We start from the raw sequence: 22,095 nt of genomic DNA, 5'->3' as shown, positions 1-22,095 counted from the left end.
GGCACATAAGTGCCCTCTTGGCTGTAAGTCCTGCAGACTGTCAGCTTCATATTGAACAAGTGCTCCTGTAGCTCTGGGTGTGTTGTAATGGGATCATCATTCAGCAGCGACCGAACAGCAGCATCTCTCTGTGGGGGATTCGGAAGTCCATTGTGCTGTGCAATGTTTCATTAGACTTAATTATGTGTATGGAGTCAGTGGTGTTTCAGCTCTCATTACTACCACTATGGTTTAATACTATGAAGAATAATGCCTCGATGTTTAAAAAGAAAGCTACTCAAGTGTTGTAAAAAACATTCTTATTGGTCTTGTCTTGTTTTGTTTGTCCACAAAGTTGCAGCTACATTTTATCAGAGTAATCAGACCAGAAAACCTCCTTACGTTGACGTCAGTAATTTGCCTTTTTTGACTCAGGAAATTCTGTAGGCATGATTTTTATGCTGCATTCTGCAGAATGGGAAGCAATGGGAAAACCTTACATTATTATTTTATTTGATTTCTTTGTCTTTATTGAACAATGCATTTACAACAAGGCAGGATAACAATGTCCATTGGGTGCATATATGAGTAGTAAAGAGAATTGTAAACATTCAAAAATAAGATTTTAAAAATAAGAAAATGGATTCAAATATATGAGTTTTGAAAAAAATAAATAGACAACAAAATAGTACATAACAAACAGTACAATCGAAATAACACATGCTAAAAATTATAAAGATTAACTTAAAATATAAATATTATGAATTGGTCTTAGATTAGCACTTTTGCAGTATTTATTTTACTTGTAACTATTTTTGGACACCCAAAAACATGTTGTATTATTAACTAAATTATAATTGTTTAGTGCTCAGATGTGTGAGTTAGCTGATTTTGTTGTTTTTGTTGTGAAATGATCTTTTCCTAATTCTAAATATTCATACAAATAATGCCACTGTTGTGAAGAGCTGTGGACCGCCAGTATGGCCACAGGGTGTCTCAGACATTATTATTAAATACATCTTTTTCTATCCTACTCTTCTTCACCGTCAATCCCTCTTGTCTCTGTTTCTTCCTCCAGTGAAGTCCAGTATGTTGTTCTTCAGAACGTGGCAACAATGACGATCAAGAGAAGGGTGAGCTGCACCTGGTGGTATTTTGTTTTTTTTTGCTGATGCAGCTGCAGATTCACTGAGATTTTTATAACTCTTCCTGTCTTTATGTTTCACAGGGGATGTTTGAACCTTACCTCAAGAGTTTCTACATCCGCTCTACAGACCCGACCCAGATCAAAGTCCTTAAGGTTATTTTATATTCTGTTCTATTGTGCTTCTACGCTTTTCTCTATGAAAAGACTGTTACTTCTCTCAACTCCGAGGCATGGTAATATAACATACAGTATATCAGCTGTGTTTGCACTCAATCATTTGTACCCACTTACTTGCAATAAAATAATGTTAAGCAAACAAGCAAGTACATCAAACCATAAACTAGTGAGTTTTTTGTTGAACAAGGATGTGAAGTAGTTTCTAAGATATAGACATAAATGTGAAAAAGTACGATTTCAAATGTGAAAGCGCAGACTTTGACAGAGGCTCCAGTAGGTGAAAAATGCTACAGGAAAAAGCTACACAGTAGCTACAGTAAATAGGGTCTTGTAAATTAAGTTTGCTCAAAATAGTCATTTTCTTTTTTGTCTTTTGCAGCTGGAGGTTCTCACCAATCTGGCCAATGAGACAAACATCTCCACCATTCTCAGAGAGTTTCAGGTACAGTTAAACTGAATTTTGAGTTTTGTCTTCAATCAGAGTTGAAAAACACTTTCTTCCGTAAGGAGGGATTCACTTTGCCTAGAAGTAGCCTTCTTCTTGTATTGCTGGACTGAGTGAGTATATATTTTCCGGCAGACATACATTAAAAGCATGGATAAAGACTTTGTGGCTGCCACAATCCAAGCCATCGGACGTTGTGCTACCAACATCGGAGAGGTGAGGGACACGTGTCTGAACGGCCTCGTGCAGCTGCTGTCCAACCGAGACGGTAAGTCTTTCTATGTGGTACTCTAGATTCTCTTTAAGTGACACACATTGCAGTAAATGCCATTGAAGAATAAATTGCTGCAGCTAGAAGTTTTGGATACCAGGTCAAAAGGATAATTGACAGCCTGGCACCATTTCTATATGCTTTCATGTCTCCATTATAGTCTAACTGAATAAATAAATTCATGTTTTGACGTTGTTTTTGTTAGTTGCAACCATAAGGAAAACGGAAACGACCTTGTTGTCTTCTCAACAGCAGCAGCAAAACTTGAAGGGACTAAATTTAGACTGAATTAATTTTAGTTACTCAATCTATGATGAAGATGAAGGAAAACTTATTTAATGTTCATTTATGATTTCAATGAGTTTTTCTCCCTCCCTTGTACAGAGTTGGTCGTAGCTGAGTCTGTGGTGGTTATTAAGAAGCTGTTGCAAATGCAACCAGAGAAGCACAGTGACATCATAAAGCACATGGCGAAACTAACAGACAACATCCAGGTGAGAGTTTCATTCACAACTGCTGTCAATGTCTTTGAAATTTGAAATATCTGGTTACAGAAAAGGAATTAAGAGTTGTACTTTCTTTTTCAACTCTCCTCTTGGATTTGGAGTTTCCATCCCTGTCCAGGACCAGTAGAAGATGAGGACGTACACAACCATTTAATTTAGTTTAATTGTTTTCAGGTGCCGATGGCGCGGGCCAGCATCCTGTGGCTGATTGGAGAATATTGTGAGCACGTTCCTAAGATTGCCCCGGATGTCCTGAGAAAGATGGCCAAGTCGTTCACTAACGAGGAGGACATTGTCAAGCTACAAATCATCAATTTAGCTGCCAAGCTCTATCTCACCAACTCCAAACAGGTGTGCCTGGCATGTTTGTCTATCACTAGCATTGAAGTAACTTTAACTTGTCAATAGTGTGTGTGCAGTGCTACCAAGCTTCAGCGCAGAAACATCACCAATACAAAAAGTTTTGTTAACTCAAGTAGAATCAAATCTTTTACAAATCAGTCTGGTTTTTATATTTGAATGCTGATAATTTTTGTATTTCTTATTCTTTTGGAGGAATCCCAAATTAAATGTTAATGTTTTTTGCCCTCTTTTCACAGACCAAACTGTTGACGCAGTATGTTCTCAACTTGGCCAAGTATGACCAGAACTATGACATCCGTGATCGGGCACGCTTCATTCGCCAGCTCATCGTGCCCACCGAGAAGAGTGGGGCACTCAGCAAGTACGCAAAGAAACTGTTCCTCGCCCTCAAACCTGCACCAGTCCTCGAGTCTCCATTTAAAGGTACATAAGTCCTTACTATATCGCAACTTAGAGAGAGCTGAAAGCTAACACAGCTGTAAACACTGTAAACACTGAAACAGATTATGTGTCCTTATGAGCTAGCAGGTTTTTGTCTAGTTTTCTATTGAGAGAAAGCCAACTTTTGCAATAAAGAAAACTAAACTGATTGACATGTTTCAAGCAATTTGTTGGGGCTTAATTACATTTGGTGCTAAAGCAACTGCTGAGGTTTTCATACTGTAAGGAGTCGCAGGGATGGACCCAAAGGGAGAGATGTGAGGCAGAGATGCTGCGTGATATGAAAGGGACAGGTATTCTGAAAACACAGGACGATAGTTATTCTAGTTTGTCCCATTTTTTTGACCCACTTATCAATGATCAGCAGTTGCAGCTGCAGCAGTGGCTGTGACGCAAAGCGCCTGGAGGCAAATCAAAAACTTAACTGAGATTGTCGCAATTTTGTGTGACACATTGTACTTTAAGCTGTTACTCATATCACAAACACAGATGTGATACAGCTGCTTAGAAATCAAAACATACGCTTATAATTCCAAACTTGCCTGAAAATAATTGCGTTTTTAAGTTTTCTTCAGTATCAGGGTAATTCAGTGATAGTCTTCTGCACATCTGTGGTTACATTGCAAACAAGAACTGCTAATAGCTAATTTGGCAAACTTGTAAAGGTCTGGTATGTAGAATTTAGTAGCATCTAGTGGTGTGGTTGCAAATTGCAACCAGTGAAATATCCTTTATAAAAATAATGGTAACTATAATTCAAATTTTGGGGGGATGGTTATCCCCCCTGAGAAGTAGTAACAAAGTGCCCTATGTGTTGCATTGACCTCTGTTTGTCTGTGAAAAATCTGGATTCCTTTTTTCCTGTTTTGCAGATCGAGACCACTTCCAGTTGGGTTCATTGTCCCACCTGCTGAATGCGAAGGCCGGCGGCTACCAGGAGTTGCCTGACTGGCCTGAAGCCGCCCCAGACCCCTCCGTGCGCAACGTGGAGGTGAAGGAGTCTGTGCGTGCAGTGGGAACAGTAACTTACAGAGACACAGGGGCCCTCTGGGGTCTCCAGGGGCCCCAAAAGTTGGAGGGGAGCGAGGGTCGCTCCTGCCCCAGAGCGGTGCCTCAGAGGGGCTAGACAGAGTCACCAAAGCCTCACATCCAATATAACATCAACTCCAATATAACATTGATTCCTCTTTCACTAGCCATCTTTCATTCATAAGCATTAACAGCTCATCTGTGACATGCATCCTTTTTTGCCTCCATCTGTTTCCAAATGGATGCTGCTGAACTTCTCCCCCCTCCAGGGAGGAGAATGAGTCACAAAGGAGAAAAGAGGATTACAGTCTCTATTTAAACTTCTGATTCACAATGAAAACAGTGAGCAGCAGTGAACTCCTCGCCCTCTCTGCTGCACTTGCTTCTGTTCGGCAGCAGCTTACTCGCCCCATCCAGGTGATTTCTCACCAATGTCTGAGCCAATAGCACATGTGATACAGAAGGGAGCTACAGCTAAGTCTTGACCACAAATCAGCATCAACAGCAGTTAACCTCATCTCCTGCTGTCTCTGTTAAATGTTGACCTAAACAGGAGTTTTAAGAGGTCAGCATTTACAATAATACCACATACAGATGCAGCCAATAGTTAATATTATGCATCTGTAGTCAATCTATTTAATTTCAACAGAATTATTCCCAAATTTTCAATTAGAAAAACAAGTTTTACTCTACTGGATTGTAGCTGAACAAACTTTAATTTGATCTGAGTGCTTTAAGAAGAATTAAGAGGTGCAATCTTCATCTTCCCAACTCACCTAATTCCCTCCTCTTCTTCTCCATCCCATTCACTCCATGTGCCATCGGTTCATACCCAACAATGTGATATAAATGACGACATGAAATCAATACTTGAGTGCATCACTTCTCGTCAAAATCAAGACTCATAAAACTGCTTGATTTTAAATTTCAGGAGTGACCTCAAGCCTTGATTTTGTCGTCATATTGTTATTATAGTGTTTATTTTATTACTCACAGCCCATTGTTCCATACCCAATGTTAATGTGTCATTAACTTGTGATGCAGATTTCAAGATGAGGCCACAGGTGCATTGAATGTTATTTCGATTTGACTTTTGGTTCACGAGAGACAGGCTTGTAAAAGACCAGACCAGTTTAAATAAGCACATAAGTCACATTACTGTCGGCTGCTTTCCAAAGCATTTAATTCACCTTTAATTCAATTCCCAACCCTCCAGGCAGATGTTTGTTTCCATTACAAGGAGTTGAAAGATAGCTAATCCATCACAGTGAACGATTTCTTGCTTTTATTTTGTTATCAGAGTGATTGATTTTCCAACAACATACCTCATAACCACAACTAGGTTTGCAATGCCATGCCCCGATTTTACTATTCTAATTGTGGTCTGGCGGGGATCAGATGACATTAGCATGTGACATCATTTAAAGGTCAGGAAACTGATAACTGACAGATCAAGACAAACCCTTTCTATACCTGATTAGACACCCTAACTCGTAGTCATTGGGTGCCTTTTCCCTGCTTCCTTACGCTATCTTCACTGTTTTTAAAATCCCCATTGCTACATGAAACAACAAGCACAACCTGCAAGCTAGCAACCTGCACACTGAAATTGGCAAATTACTCTATCTCTAACCTGTTCGCTAACAGCATGAACGTTAACAAGCAAGCAGCTGTTATCTTTCCTTTTGTGGGGATTTAACCATTTTAATGCCAGGGCTCTCCACCCAACATTTTGTTTTCTAGGAAGAGGACACTACTCAATAATAGCACAAACTCAAACTTGACTAAACCCACTGATATAAAGGAAAAAAGAGACTAAGCCTAAACAATTCTGCATTTGCAAGGTGTACGTGGAAAGATTATGGATTAGTTGAGCTAACAAAATCACATTTTTTGGTAATTTGAGAGTGAAAACTCCTTAGCACGCAACCAGAGAACCTTAAAATAACTAAAAGAAAATGGTAGATTTATTAAAAACATCCAGTTTCTGCCACTTTAAGTGATAATAGCACAAATTCAAACTTGACTAAACCTACTGATAAAAAGAAAAAAGAAGAGACCAAGCCTAAACAGTGATAATCCCAATATCACTGTGTGTTGTTTGAAAAAATAATTGTACTATTTCATAACTAATAGCATAAATAACATCCATTCAAAATATCTAAAAACCTATAGTATGCTTTGAAAAATGGTCTGCAATGATGTATAATGTGCATGATTTGACGTTAAAAAGGAAAAGTAACCCAAAAACACATCAAAGTAGCAGCTCAGTTGCTCAGAAATGTCTCATGGTCATGATCAAACCGAGTTTCCCATCACATCCACTCATGTTGTGGCTGTGGAAGCTGCGAGGATCAGTGGATCCTCTGAAGTCCCGACCTCCCTGACAGGCTCTCCCTCTGCACATTATCATCTCCACAGATAGAGGAAGTCATAGACACCAGCGAGGGGCGGATCGGCTTGCTCGGAGACTGGCGAGAGGTGCCCCCCCCCCCCTCAGTTTGGGAGTGCAGTGGTGTTTGTTTTGATGACTGCTCTCTTTCCTCCTATAGTCTGATGTCTGGTGTCTGGTGATGATGGTCAAGTCGATGAGATAAGATTAATGAGATTTGACTCCTCAGTGCTGAATCCCAGAATCAGTGTAGATTTACGGAGGATAAATGTGACAGCCGTCTGTGTCCCAAATGGAAATAGATAATAGTTTATCCTCCTTTAAATATGTAGAAATGAAGATGAAGGATAAAAGTTGATGCTAAATCTTCAGACCAAGCTGACTCAGGTCGAAAGGATTAGAGAGCTGAGCTTGACAGCTCATTCTTCATCCGGGAAAAAGCATTTCCTCTACTCAAAGTCCACTTGCTTGCCTGTCCTGAAGCTTTCAATCATAACTCTTTATCAGCAGGTGAAGGAACTGTAGATGTTCAGACTTCCATTAGATTAAATGATTACTCCATTATTCTGAGCACCTATCAATATTTCTCTTCCATGTTGGTTTAAAAGTTGAGATTGACAGTTCATTCTTGACCTTGAAAACTACACAACCACCTTATTTACACTTACTTTTAAGCCAACAAGGACAAGAAGTAAGTGTACAGTTTCATGACAATTTAACAGACTTCATCTGTGAATGATGGGGGGGATTTAATCCACCTGTTGGAGTTTCCTTGGACAAAACACAAAAGCCTCGTTTCCACCAAGCAATCCAGTTCTGTTCAGTTCGTTACACATTAGAATGGTTGTTTTTGCATTCTCATTATCAGAAGTTGTGGATGGTACCAAAAGAACTGCGCCGTGCCATCCTGTTTTTATTTTACAATTCTGTTCAGTTACCTAGCACACTGATCTGATACTGAAAGGTTATTCGATAAAAAGTTATATTAAATTATTCGACAAAAAGTCACAATCTTGAGGTACAGAAGTCATAATTATGAGTTAAAAAGTCAAAATTATGAGTTAACTGTTGACTTTTGGAGCTCATAATTTCCACTTTTATCTCAAAATTATAACTTTTCACTTTATAGTTTATAGTTTTTATTGTATTTTCTTTCTTTAACTGAAATAAAGTGCTTCGGATAAAACATCCGAAAGCCCCAGAAGGATCAGATGATTAGGAGTAAGTGGACCTTGAGGGGACGTGGTTAGTTAGTTGTTAGTGGGCCACTGTTTCTTTTTCTGCACCTGGCTGGTCTCACATGAAATTTGTGACACAACTTGTGAATGTGTCACAAATGTTGTTGTGTGATACTGAGTGATTTGATTTCCCTCTGCTGTTCCACTCTTCATCTAGTTCATGTTCATCCATGCTCGTACAACATCCTGCTTTACCACTGATGAAGTTTTTTGGTAGATTTTAAATTGGCATGTATTTGCTTGATGTATTAGTAAGTGGTGAATGTTAATGTTGACTTTTTTATTTCTTTATTGCAGCATATATTAAGTATCAAGTATAATTAAGTTATATTGGAGTGTTTTGCTTTTATCAGAGAAAAACAACAATTACCAGCTACCTAACTGCCAGATATTGTGGTTAAAAAAAAGTATTTGTTGTCTCTGTGATATCAAAAACTGTTCTCACACGTCTTCTTTTTTTAGACCCAGAAACCTTCCTGTGCCTGTTTCTCTTATTTTCCTGACTTTTTTCTTAAACTTTTCCTTCCTGTTCTCACCTCCATCCCAATCTTTTTTCTTTTCTACATCTGCCAGGTTTTTACGCTGCTTGAAAGAGTCACAACATTAACGAGTGTGAGTCAGTTAGCGGCAAATAGCCCACCTCCTTGAGCCTCAAACCCATATAGCGGCAAAACCCGAGTGCTTTTTGACACCCTGCCTAACGTAGTCGCTCTCCTGTGCTAAGCTCAGCCAAAGCTACCTGAAACACAGCACCCTCTTTCTTGGTCTCTACCATTAAAGAAGTGATTCTTTTAGCAGGATGTGAGGTCCTCTCACATGTCCAGATGCATTAGCAGCCTCGTGGGGTTTGAATGGGGTTTAGAGATGTCCACACTCATTAGCTGATGGCGTTGGTTAATGAGTTTGGTCACAGAAAGGGCAAGACACAAAGTGTGGGAGGATAGTCACCGTCCTCAAAGACATCACTTCTCTTAATGGAACTGCTCCCTATATTAAAAGAAAGCCATTTCTGCAACTGGTCATGAAGGCATCACCTGGTGCTAACATCTATCTGTGCAACAAAAAATAAGGAAGACAAAGCATTAGTGCGTGTACTGAATTTGTTCTCTGACTGTCAGATCTAAAAGCAGATCTGACGGCTGGCTTCATTTGGCTGCATCACGCCCAGGCAGAGGCATTCATGGCCATGCTACTGTAATCTGCCTTCGTCTCTGCTTCTGTCTGCGGGGGTTTGTCACTGAAACAAGGCTGACGGCTCACTGTTTGAACTCCTCTTTGTCTGCCAGGTGCCCGAATGGACCAAATGCAGCAGCCGAGAGAAGAGGAAGGAGAAGAAAGTGGAAAAGCCATTCTACTCTGACTCAGAGGGCGAGTCTGGGCCGACGGAGTCAGCTGACAGTGGTAACTTTAGCTGGCTGCTGGCTGTGTTCTTTTACAGTCAACGAGCACTGTCCACCTCAGAACTGTGTGTGTATTTAAAAGTGGAAGTGGCGGTAAAAAGTATCATAAAACCCAAGTAACTCAAAATCACACTAGTTACTTTCCACCACTGTCAAGTAGACACTCATTTTAAGGTCTTTATAGTACAACTGTATACAATGCTATTAGTATTATCTACTGGAGTGCAGTACTAATTGAGTACTTTAGTATTATGTTTGTGTGAGTGAAATAGTAATAGATAGTATAATACTGTCCCTAATTGGGAAAATTAAGATTTCTTTGGGGATAGTCTTTCCATAATCTTCCATTCAGTATCCAGTGAAAATGTAGTTTTCATTACTAAAATGAGAGATTATAAAGGACAAAGCAAAATCCTGGATGTCAGTGTACATCTGACAAGTTGTCTAGTTTTTGTAAAGATTAAAAAGACTATTAATACCAAAATCCAGATATTGCGGAACGATGCACCATCGTTGTACAGCTGTAGTACAACATCTTGTCTCTAATCTCTGTCTTTAGTCCTTTTTTGTTTGTGCCTCAGGTACGATCTGAGAGACAGAAAATCTGCAACTGTCAGTGGTGCTGCTCACTCTTGTTTTATTTTAACTTGTTTGCCCCTGGAAAAACAGTGTGTCTGGGGCATTAATAACACAAGGGAGAATAAAAATGTGATCATCTTCATTTGTGAATGTCAAGGAGAAGAGGTTACTAAAGATTTGACACTTGTATTCCAGTGAATTTGAGTCTTATGAATCGTTGAAAACATAGTTGTCTCATGGTTCATGTGAAGCTCTTGTGTTGTCTGTGGAAGTGCTTCTGAACAGTGTGTATGTACATGTCACCTGATATATGGTGTATACTATAACTTGCAATGCAGACTTTCATCTCAGTTTTCTGTGTAAATTAAGGGAGCTTCTCACCCTCTGATCCTTTCCCCCTTCAGAGTCAGACTCTGCCAGCGGCTCGGAAAGCGGCAGCGCCAGCGAGGAGAGCGGGTCGGGATCAGAGAGCGAAGAGAGTGAGGAAGGCTCTGAGTCGGAGGAAGAGGAGGAGGAGGAGGAAGAAAAGGAAAAGAAGAAGAAAAAGAAAGAATTAAAGAAGCCGGTGCAAGAAAGCGAAAGGTAGTACACACTGCACACGTTGTTCTGAAAGCGGAATTGCTGGTGATCTCAGATCCAGTATGGTTTGATAGGGAGTTTTTTTATACAGCAATCTCGACACTTATAATAATGACAGTAGGATCCTAATGAGACCTCTTAACTTTGCTTTCCTTTCCAGTGAGCAGAGCAGTGAAGAAGAAGAGAGGAAGCACGAGAGGAAGAGTAAACAACGTAAGAGCGACTCAGAGTCTGAATCTGATGAGGACGAGGAGAGTGAGTCTGAGAGCAGTCAATCAGAGTCTGAAGAGTCTGAGTCGGAGGCAGAGGTCAAAAAGAAAAAAAAGGTAATGATAATGTATCTCGCCCCTAAAATGTTACATTTAAGTAAAATCAGGAACATATCTACATTAAAACAAAGTCTAAACCCGTATTCTTATCACTGACATATGAACCCAACATTCCTGTATTTAGCATGTCCCACCTGCACACAGAAACATAAAAATCTTCACCTATTCATCTAAGACTTCTTTCATCTCCCTCCAGGCAGCTGAATCTAAACCTCCTTCTAAGCCTGTCAAGAAGGAGACCAAGAAAGAGAAGAAAGAAATGTCTCTGCTCGACCTCGACGATTGTGAGTATTTTCATCTCTGTGAGCTCTCTGCTCTGAAAGAGAATATAAAACTAAAGCAAAGTCAGCATGCAAGGACGTTTGCAAACCACGTGATTATTTCTAAAAGTCAAAACTCAAACTTTGTTCCCATGGGAGATAATATAACAGATAGATGAATAGAGTCACGGCTGAATCACACTCACACCTCACATCTCTCTTCTCAGTCGAACCTGCTCCATCTCCTCAAGTCACTCCCGTCAACACCTTCCTGTCAAGCAGCCTTGTGACCGACCTGGAGGGACTGTCTCTGTCTGACACTGTTCTCTCTCCGGCAGTAAGTATTCACACGTTTCTCATCTTCCTGTTTAGTATATTCACTTTATTAGACGACCCGTTAAGAACAATTCATTTCTAATTCTAATAAACTAAGGAAAAAAAAAAAAAAATCTTGACTTCTGCATCCTCAGTGCCACACTAAAAATACTAAAGATCAAAGTACACATGGAGCCTGGTCCATGTTGGTGGAAAAGAGGTAACACTGCCAAACTAAAATGCAAATTTTGACATGAGTGTCCTCTCTGAACTGACAGCTAGAAAAAAATGAAGAATGCCAGTTATTAGAGTCAAAACTCAACAGAATGAGATCCTCATCTCACCTGGACTGACCAGATAGTTCTCCACCATGAAACTGACTTGAACACGTTATTAGAAGCTGACAGCAGATCAGAAAATGTAGCTTTCATGCTAACTGATATCAGCCCTCTCTGGATAATTGGGTTTTAGTATCAATGACACTTCATCTTGTCCTCTGCTTACAGACCATTGCTCCCTCCAGTGCACTAAAGAACTATGAGCTGCTGCACCGGATCACAGGGGAGGGTCTGTCGGTGGAGTACTGCTTCAGCCGACAGCCGTTCAGCCCCGATGCCAACATGGTGGCGGTGCAGATGCAGTTCACCAACAACGCCACCTCCGACACCAAGAACCTGCACATAGAGGACGTGAAACTGCAGTCTGGGATGAGGGTCAAAGAGTTTGCTGAGATTGGTGAGTGATGGGCTTCTGGGACTAAACTTTTCATTGAAACTGTAGCTTATTTTGTTATTTTTCCAGTGTGACCACATGTTTAATCTCAGATCAGTGAGTTGCTGCCTGACTGCGTGTTTCTGTTGTCGTGTGTCGATAGAGCTGCTGCCTGCAGGTGAGACGGCCACAGCTGTGATGGGCATCGATTTCTGTGACTCAACACAAGCAGCAAACTTCCAACTGTGGTGAGATGGATTCTCTGTTTAAGAGTTTGAACACCCTGCAGTCCTCTCAAAGAAGCACTGAGTGGAAACAGAACTGAGGCTGTAATGAACTATTTCTCATTTATGTGCTGAGTTTTGAAATTACACTCATAGTGTTGGGCTTGTTAGCTCCGCATGTGTCTGCAGGCCAGTCGTGATAGTTGATCGTACTCAGTTTTATGTCCTGTGTACAGCACAAAGGAAACAAATAAAACAATATTAATATAATTTCAGAAATTCCTCTGTCCTCCTAGAAAAATAATTATGATTCCTGAATCTGTTTTGTCTTTCTCATTTTCAGCACTCACACCAGGAAATTCTTCGTGTCGATTCAGCCGCCGGTTGGAGAGCTGATGAGGCCTGTCTTCCTGACTGAGAACGAGTTTAAAAAGGAGCAAGGTGAGCAATAAATAATTATTTTGAGGATTATAGAATATGTAAACACCATAACTTTACTGCCATTGCATCAAAACAAGTCTATCAAAATAGGAAAGTGTGGATAAACAATTGATTTCACATATTTCCTTTTGACTTCTATCATTTTTTTTCCTATTATTATTTGGCTACTTTCTTGTCATTTACAGAATATTTCCAGAAAAAAAGAGTGTTACATATCTATATTGGGAACATAGCAACCAACAAAGGGGACCCAAATGCACAGGACACACAGGCAGAACTAAACGAAAAGCAAGCTTTAAAAACAAAAAGCTGAAAACTCCAAATCTATAAAATCCAAAATCCAAAAATAGAAGAAACAAAAGGAGGACAGCAAAACTCAAGAAATCCAAGAACAAAAGCAAAAACAAAGGACAAACCAAAAAGCAAAGTACCAGAACCGTGGAAGATGGGAAAGGGAGACACAGGTACACGAACAGCAGACTCAGGGAAATTAAACAGACGAACTGACAAAGAGAGCAGGAAGCACACATGCTATATACACAAGGGAGGAAGGGATAATTGGAAACAGGTGAAGCACATCAGGGAGGGGCAGACAATCACAAACACGGACAAAGGAAGGAAATGGAAAGTGAAACAAGACGCATGAGGATAGAACTTCAAAATAAAACAGGAAATAACAAAACCACAAACTCAAACTACGACATCAATATCTCCACACAGTTTATTTTGTTGTCCTTTGTTGGGGGGTCATTTCTTTGTGTTAGCTTTCTTGCTAGCAGCAAAAGTATTTTTAAGAGATATTAATCCTGAGTCTATCTGGAATATTGTCCAGGTGTAGATTTAGTTAGATGTCCATCTGCTGTCATGTGCTAGGGTTCTGAACTTATAACATTTTGCAATCCTGAACAGGTATTGGAGTATCGAGGTTTTTTTAGGTAACTCTGACTTTGGTCAGGTTCAAAAGTCTCTCCAGAGAGAGTCTGATGTACACATTCAGTAACTGACTATAAACTAGGCCCACTGATAAAAGGACTGTAATAAGGTTAATTGAGGAGAAAACATCTTTATCATTACATTTTAGTAGGAGACAACAGAAGCAACATGACTTTCGTCTTTTCTCATCATCAGCATTTATTTTGAGATTTTGTCCCTGAAGTATGAGCTTTGGACACATTTTATGTCCGTTATATGTGATTAGACAGGTTACATCACTGATACAGTCAATTTTTCAAAGTGTGTTTGTAATTATAGTAACATTTAGTGTTTGATTTGTTCTTCTTCTTTTATCATTGTTTGGTAATTACAGCTAGAGTATGTAGTCACATGAATAATCACAATTTTGCATGATATTTTTTTATTTCAATGGGAGCCTTCATTGCCTTTTAAATGTTTGCTGCACAATAGTTTCATCCGTGCAGTAAACAAAGGGTTCGTCTCAATACCCACACTTGTGTTACGTTACGCGTTAATTCATCAATAATTTAAAGTGAGTACTTTCTGTACTTGACGTATAATTCAATGCTTATATTTTTGTACTTATATTTAAAGGGTAACTCCACCAATTTTTTTACATGAAAGTGTGCTGCAATGCAACTTAACCACTGAGTGACATCACTGGTATCAGATTACATGCAGCTTCCTCGGTAGCTACAAAAGGCTTTACTCTACTTTTTTCATGTATGCAGTAGTGCTCCCCAAGACCTTTAAACACACTTTAATGTGTAAAATTGGTGGAGTTACCCTTTAAGTAAATGACTGGAGTACTTCTTCCACCACTGGTGAATTGGAAATGTGCCCATCAAGTGCTGGTTAAGTGTACTGTGTGTAGGTATATTTTGGACGTGGGACCTGCCTGTTTACTACTGAGCGATGCATGAGTGTGGACTTGAATGTGGGTATTGTGACAGACCCTTCAGTGTTTACTAACTGTACTAGTCACTTCAAATACACCACCATCCAGCCAGTGTTTGGTAGAGCAGCTACAGACAACAGTTAGCAGCATGTTTCTGTTGTGTGGTGTTCATTTCCCATCCTGACTAACACTGAGCGTAGTGACTCTTTAAACATGTGTCATATCCACGGTTCCTCCCTCTCCGTACTGTCCCCCAATAGAGAAGCTATTACACAATCTAGGTAAGTTGGCTTTGATAGATTTGTTTCTCCCAGCCATCTGTGTGCCCACCTGCCTCATAGCCAACCTCAACCTCACACAGACCCCCCTCCCACTCCCCTCCTCCTCTGCCCTCCTCTAACGCCTCCTGCTGACTCCCCCTCCTCCCCTCCTGCCTTGGTAATCAACACTTAACTGCACCTCCAGGTCTGTAGCTGCAGACAGACTCACCTGTACTAACCTGCATCTTATAAAGGCCGCTCACATTCTGCTGCAACAGGAATGACTGGAAATGCTCATCCACTGATCCTGATTCACTCTTCAAGCACCATGTGCACAAAATTAATAACATGAGGCATCAGAGCAGCACTCAATCATGTGCACTAAACTGCTGATAACCACTGATGGGAATATGAGGTGTTGACACAGCGCATTTGTTTGTCTGATGGTTTGTTGTACATTCAAACCTGGTGAGCTTTTTTGTGATTCGCAGGTCAAAAGACAGAAGGTTTTTTTAGATGCATTGGTCTATAAAGTATTTCACTACACAATTATTTACATCAGGGATGAATTTGCTGATTATTTTTTGATTCATTGTTTGTTAAGTCCTGTGTTTTCCAGCCTTTTTGGCTCAGGACTACTTAAAAGAAAGCTTTGGCTACTCATAACCATCAATATTCACGTAATTTTCTTCCCGTTGCAGGGTATTTGCAGGGAATTTTTCCTTATCCGAATCAACGATAGTGTTTTATCCTACACAAACTGTAAAACCCCTTGAAACAAATTCATGATTCATGAAATTGGGTTCTATAAATAGGTTTATAATAAGCTTATGAGAAAATTACCCTACTTCTCACATGACTTATTACCTCAGTAAACAGTTTCCTAATGAGTTTATGGTGTCAGTTGCTAGTACTCAAGTCTTCTTCAATAGAGCCTGATATTTGTTTAGTAAATCATGGTCCCATTTAGAGTAAAATAGAAGATAAAGCATGATACACTTTCGGGGGCGGCTACCTTGTGATTGACAAGTCGCAACCACTGGGACCTTCCAATAAGGACTGAGGCATAGCTACTAACATTACTTTAACACTTAACTTTAAAGTGTATCTTGAATTAGGGAAGCTAGGTGGGTAGGGTAGATATGTGGGTATGCTTAGTGTTTTCAGATCCAGCCCTGACTCCTCCCCAGCTCCACCCTTTTGTCCAAATAAGGTTTCTCCTGGCTCCAAAAAACCAACGATGATGATGGGGTAAAATCCCAAACTTGAGGCCTCAAAACTGTAATCCACAAACCATAGGTTACATCACGGCAGCTATGTCTACTTTGCTTTATACAGCCTATGGGAAAAACAGAGCAGACAAAACAAAGTGTAACTAGGAGCTGGCTGGAGTTTAAGTGACTCAAGATTGTGTTTGTAATTAAGACGTGACAAACCTTAGTCAGGTTCTTGATGTCTTTTGACCTGCAAAATCTCCAAAATCAATGCTCAGCAGGAAGCACCCACTTTCAAATATGAGTGTTAATTCTTAAAGAATGAACATGTTGTACTTTCAAACCACACTGAAAACTCATGAGGCATTAAACTGGGCTCGGCGCATAAATTTTCTTCTTTATCTCTTCGAATTGACCAAGAGAACTGCGTCTGTCCTCTACTGTGCTCAGTGGGAAGCATCAGTGTATTCCTCTTTAGGTTTCAGTAGCATTTTGGAATTATTGGTGCATTGTATGTCCTCGAGGACTGTAGGAGATGTGTAAGCCATATATACAGTATCTGTATATAATACTGTATGTGTCTGTAGCTGTTAGATAATGATAAAACAGCACACTGATACTGTACAAGCAGCACCCTGTTCTGTATCGTTGTATTATCAATAACTGCTTTGCATTTTTTGCTACTCAGATAGAGAAAATAAGCAGCAGTTGTTCTTCGAGTTCTCCAGTTTGACCAGTGCTCTGCTGACTCCTCCACAGGTCAGCTGATGGGTATGAATGAGATCACAGAGAAGCTAACTCTGGACGTGAAGTGCCGGAACGAACACACCATCGTCCAGAGGGTGACCACCGCCGCCAACCTTAGCAGAGTGCCCTGCGGTTCAGATAAAGAGTGCAGGTGAGAGGGATTAAAATGAATATCAGCAGCCCCAAATCTGCTGCTTTGGTGTTTATCTGAACTGTGAATTATGATCCAGAAAGCGTCTGAATGCTGATAAAATCATCTTTCTATGTTTTTTTTGGCCAGTGGTATAATTTTGAAATGCAATAATAGCGACCCCATTTGACCAGATAACATCAAATGTCAGTAACTCGAGGGCACAATTTTTAGCTTTTAGTTTGGTTTAACTGACAAAATATAAACACAGTAGTCAAGATAGAAGGGTAAAAGATTTTTTCAGGGATAACACGACCAAGTCCAGGACATATTTTTCATCGTGGTCACAACCAAATGGAGACACCTGTTGACGAAAATGTCCAAGATGACCAAGAAAACATACGATCACAACGTGCTCCTCCCCAACAAAAGTCAACATTTAGATACGTACATATGCCAATAAAAAAATGTTTGTTTGTTTTTCATTTTGGCAAAAACCATCACAATCGAGCAAATTTAGATTACTTGAAGATATTTACTTATGTATTTGATTTGAACATTTTACCAAATGATAAGAAATATTTTAACATAATCAAAATGTTACTGTTAGATAAGTAATTGCAAAGATATTTTAGTCATTTATCCATTTCAGTTTATTTTCAGGGCCATTATTAGGCCAGCCATGGTCAAATATTTAAATCAATTCATGTTTTATCTAAACTAGAGAAGATTCAACAGATCACACATAAACGCTGTTTAGAAAGGCTTAATGCACGTTTCTTTACAGCACCGTGCGTAGGTGATTATTTTGTGTCACTGTAAACCTGTCAGACTGTTCTTCATGTTTTTTTTATTTGAAACCAAAAACCTGCTGACTGACACACGTGCATCCCTCTTTTATTTCTGCTGCTTCGTCTTTATTTCCGATCTTTGCTGCCTTGACCTCAGTCCTCCTGTTCCTCCTCCTGATCATCCTGTCTACAGGTTCGCAGGCAGGACGGTGAGCAGCAGCAGCTTGGTGTTGGTCACTGTGGCGACCAAAGAGGAAGGAGCCGCCCAGCTGACAGTCAACTGTGAGAAAATGGTGATCGGCACAATGCTGGTGAAGGACATCCTCCTGGCTCTGACGCAGTGACGTGTGCTCGACTTTGTCGCCCCTGCCCCCTCACACACCGACGCACTTCTCACATATCGTCCGAGACTCATCACACGTGTAGCATCTCCTCCGTTCTCCTGTAAGCAGCGAGGAAGTTCCCAGAATGTTTAATTCCAGTTTGTTGTTTGGTTCAAAAGCCTTCCACGTTTAGAAAGTACTCCTGTATCCACTGAATGCAACAGCTGTACATGATATTTTTGACAATCAGACATGACTGATGCTGAACCTGATATAAAGTCATTCTCTTCCTTCTAAAGTTTATAACATCATTGTCCAAATCTACTTAATTTGCAACAAAGTTTCCTTTCTTGAGGAGACAGTTTGATTAATTGGATTCCAATTCCAATTTGTGATCAACTAAAAAAAAGAGCTTTCTTTGCACAAGGTCCACTTAATTAATGTTTTCAAGCTTCTGGCCTTCCTCAACACGTGGAGTTACCAAACTCCAACAACAATGCAATTCAATATGCAAAATAACATAAGAGTTCAAAATACTCTCAAGATAGAATATGAAACATTTCTGAATCAAAATGTCCAAAAACAACTAGACCTTTGTAATATATATTATTGTATTGTGTAGTTACTTTATCCAGAATGTTTCCACCAATGTTCAGACTCCTCAACTTCACTCGAGGTAACAGTGCGTTTAATTTAGTTCCCCGTTGCTACAACGTCCAGGGAATCATCGGATGATACGTCAGAGAGTGAGGAAGGAAGTCAGCACATGTGACTAAACGTAACAAGAATAAAACTTTAAAACATTTCCTCGTCTGTGAACATTTCTGCTTGAATCATGTCGGATAGATTTTCATCGGCAGTCAGGGTCGTTTAACAATGAAGACAGAAGCTCCCATCATCCCACGCTACTTCACAACGTCTTTAAACTACATCTTTTGTTTTCATTGTTGAATTGAGAGACTCTAGCGGCAGAAAGTACTGTGCGTTAAAAACAAGGTTCAAAAGAAAGATATATAGTGAAAGTGAAATAAAATAGCAGTCACAAATAAGTTAGATAAAACAGGAGAATTAAAATGATAATATTAAGACCTGAGAAGTCTGGGTCATTTATTATGTAGCAGCAGGTGGAAACAGAACACTAGTCAAAGCATCGATTGGGAAGAGGTCAAAGTTATTCAGATCCAATGTAATGATCCATTCAATGATATCCACCCTCAAAATATGACCACATGACGTCATTCACACTCCATCTGCAGAGGAAGGCCATCAGATATGGTTTAACATTTTAAAGACACAAAGTTAGTGAACCTTGTGTTGAGAATTTTTACGTCAAAACATAAGGGCGTCTTTCTCTGATGCTATTCAGAGAAAATAAATTAAGAAGTGATCAAGTTTCACCCATAAACCTTAGAAATAAGGCGGCCGAGTAAACAATTTTAATTTTTATCTTATTAGTTATTAGCTCTTCGACTATGTTAAGATGTAGATTATAGAAGTAATAGTTGCTAAAAACACATTCAAAATTAATCCTCATCCACTTATTTGACATCTGTCATTACTTGAATGTAGCATGAAGGCTCAACTGAGACAACAACTACCTATAACTGAATCATCTTGGCACAATAAATGTTGTTAATCAATAACTTAACATTCCCGGGAATAAAGACGGATATCCATCTCAAATTCTGCGATTTTAGCATTTGGCTAGCTCTCATAGTGCACATGTTCATTACAGTATGTGGGGCATTTATTAAAAAAAACCTGAAGATGTATAAATGTTATTGTATGTATTGCAACATGTAATACAGTCCTGCTATACGTAAGTAAGGTGTGGTGTGTCTGAGTGTGAGTGTGTGTGTGTGAGATGACGCTGAATATTGATTGACCTGGCGAACATCACCTGTTTTCAAAATGACTCAAAATGATGCTTGACTTGAAATCCTCACGAAGCACATTATAACCAGAATTCATGTCTTTGACGACTGTTAACTTTAATTTATTTTTTATTTGAAAAAGGGACGATGAACATTAATTAATATTCAAACAAATGTGAACGCACCCGAGTCTCCGATGCAAATGTTTTTGGCAAATCTACTGAACGTTAGTCACCAAACTCAAATAACGATTATTTTCATTATTGAATAATCCACAAATGCACTACTCAATGCACATCTTAATGTGTCAGAAAATATGTTTCTTCTCCAAAACCCAAGAGTTTCAGTATAATGCCATAGAAGATTAATATAACCAGCAAATATTTACACTTCAGAGGCTGGAACCAGAGATTTTTTTCAAGTTATTTCAAAAAACTAACCGATTATCAAAATAGCTACTGACTATTTTCCATCAATCGACTATTGGTTTTAGCTGCTCCAAATTAATAATTGAAACCTTGCCCCTAAAACAACTTTTAATGGATGTTTAAATTAGTTTGAGCTGGAAATTGTAGTGTATTTTCTTTCTTAAAGAGTACTTATATACTTACTTATAATTGAAATAGTGCTTCTGATCATGTCAAACATTTTCAAATCGAGTGTTGTCTTGATCTCATTTGTCAGGCAGCTCTGTTTTCATGCCTTTAATTATATTTTGATTTCACGTCAGAGGTCTTGTTGTTTCTCTTTTGTTATGAACCCTCATGTGTCCTGTGGCTTCTTATCTTTGACACATTATCAGCTTATTTATTTATTGTTTCTATACTGTTGGAAAATGTAACAGCTGTGTTTTACCAAAGGAGTATAGTCAAACTTCAGCCATCATCGTAGAAACCCGAGCAGCAGCGGCAGTGGACGGTTTTATTTTGGCCTTTTTGCTTTGTTTACTTTTGAACCACTCACACCTGAAATGTCCATTCATGCAGCAGAGTCATGATGAAGAATGTAAAGAGTGAGAAATTCTACTTTTAATGTAAACATCTACTGAGAATGACACAGCTGGATAAAATTACTCTCCGACTCATAAGTCATGTCTGGCAATTTGTTTTGCTTTCAAATATCCAAAGTATGGTTTATCATACTCTGTGTGTGTTTGTGAAATGTGATCCTGAAGTATTACAAGTTTATTTATTATACAAATAAAAATTACAGATACATTTTCACGTGTCTTCTGTCTCGTGACTTCACAAACAATGACAAACCACTGGTACTGAAGGAACACTCAACACCAGGCGAGCTGTTTTACTGTTTTTGCGTTAAGGCTGCCATTAGCTTAACATAAAGATCATAAACAGATAAACAGCTAGCTTGTTTCTGTACAAAAGTAGCTGTCTATAAAAATAATAAATTGTTTTGTCTTGTTACGTTTGGACAAAGTCCGGTTAGATGTTTTAAGCTAAGATAACCCCGTCCTTATGTTAGCTTCTCATCTAGCATTCAGCAAGCAGCTAAGTATTACAAGTTTATTTATAATACAAATAAAAATTACAGACACAATTTTATCTGTTATCTGTCTTGTGGCCTGAAAAACAATGACAAACCACTGGTACTGGAGGAAAAATGACCACAAAGAGCTCAAACAACTGGCAGTTGGAGTAATGATGGAAAAGGGGAACGTAAACAGCCGACTGTTGTAAAATATAGAAGACAATTTCCTGAATGCCTCGAAAAATGAAAATATTTCAGGGGACATCCTCATTTTCTGCTACAGTTTTGAGGAACTACTCTACTTGAGCATTTCCCTTCAACTTCAGACATTTCAGAGGGAATTATTGTACGTTTTACTACATTTATCTGACAGCTTAGTATTCAGATTCAGAACTTACATGAACAAAACAGAAAGGCTTGTAAGTTATAGTGCAGGGCTCTCTTATCTGCCACAGGGGATAACTTACTTTTATACACGTGTTCTGTTCCTCTTGGCACTTCCAGTACAATTTGCTAATAATACTCACACCATTTAAGATTCTGAGGGCAGGACTTTTTCACGTTTCTCTTTATTTTAAGTGTTGTACTTT

The 22,095-nt window shown here is 39.2% G+C and overlaps 1 protein-coding gene across 1 annotated transcript in view; it reads left to right on the top strand.

Moving 5' to 3' along the window:
* The window catches only part of ap3b2 (adaptor related protein complex 3 subunit beta 2), a 40,661-nt gene extending 22,497 nt beyond the window's left edge, over positions 1-18,164 (top strand). Inside the window, exons 10-28 of the mRNA XM_073472415.1 lie at positions 1,058-1,112; positions 1,208-1,279; positions 1,683-1,745; positions 1,884-2,016; positions 2,404-2,513; positions 2,700-2,876; positions 3,125-3,311; positions 4,202-4,332; positions 8,562-8,600; positions 9,275-9,389; positions 10,372-10,549; positions 10,707-10,872; positions 11,072-11,159; positions 11,363-11,472; positions 11,957-12,185; positions 12,325-12,409; positions 12,729-12,826; positions 16,912-17,050; positions 17,978-18,164. Coding sequence (XP_073328516.1) covers positions 1,058-1,112; positions 1,208-1,279; positions 1,683-1,745; positions 1,884-2,016; positions 2,404-2,513; positions 2,700-2,876; positions 3,125-3,311; positions 4,202-4,332; positions 8,562-8,600; positions 9,275-9,389; positions 10,372-10,549; positions 10,707-10,872; positions 11,072-11,159; positions 11,363-11,472; positions 11,957-12,185; positions 12,325-12,409; positions 12,729-12,826; positions 16,912-17,050; positions 17,978-18,164 — 2,362 coding nt within the window. The remainder of the gene's footprint in view (positions 1-1,057; positions 1,113-1,207; positions 1,280-1,682; positions 1,746-1,883; positions 2,017-2,403; positions 2,514-2,699; positions 2,877-3,124; positions 3,312-4,201; positions 4,333-8,561; positions 8,601-9,274; positions 9,390-10,371; positions 10,550-10,706; positions 10,873-11,071; positions 11,160-11,362; positions 11,473-11,956; positions 12,186-12,324; positions 12,410-12,728; positions 12,827-16,911; positions 17,051-17,977) is intronic.
* Positions 18,165-22,095: the final 3,931 nt, after the last annotated feature.

This window comes from Pagrus major, chromosome 8, assembly GCF_040436345.1.
Source record: "Pagrus major chromosome 8, Pma_NU_1.0".
In the NCBI taxonomy this organism is placed as follows: Eukaryota; Metazoa; Chordata; class Actinopteri; order Spariformes; family Sparidae; genus Pagrus; species Pagrus major.
Note: the sequence above shows the minus strand (reverse complement) of the source record. Positions and strands in the feature narration are given on the sequence as shown.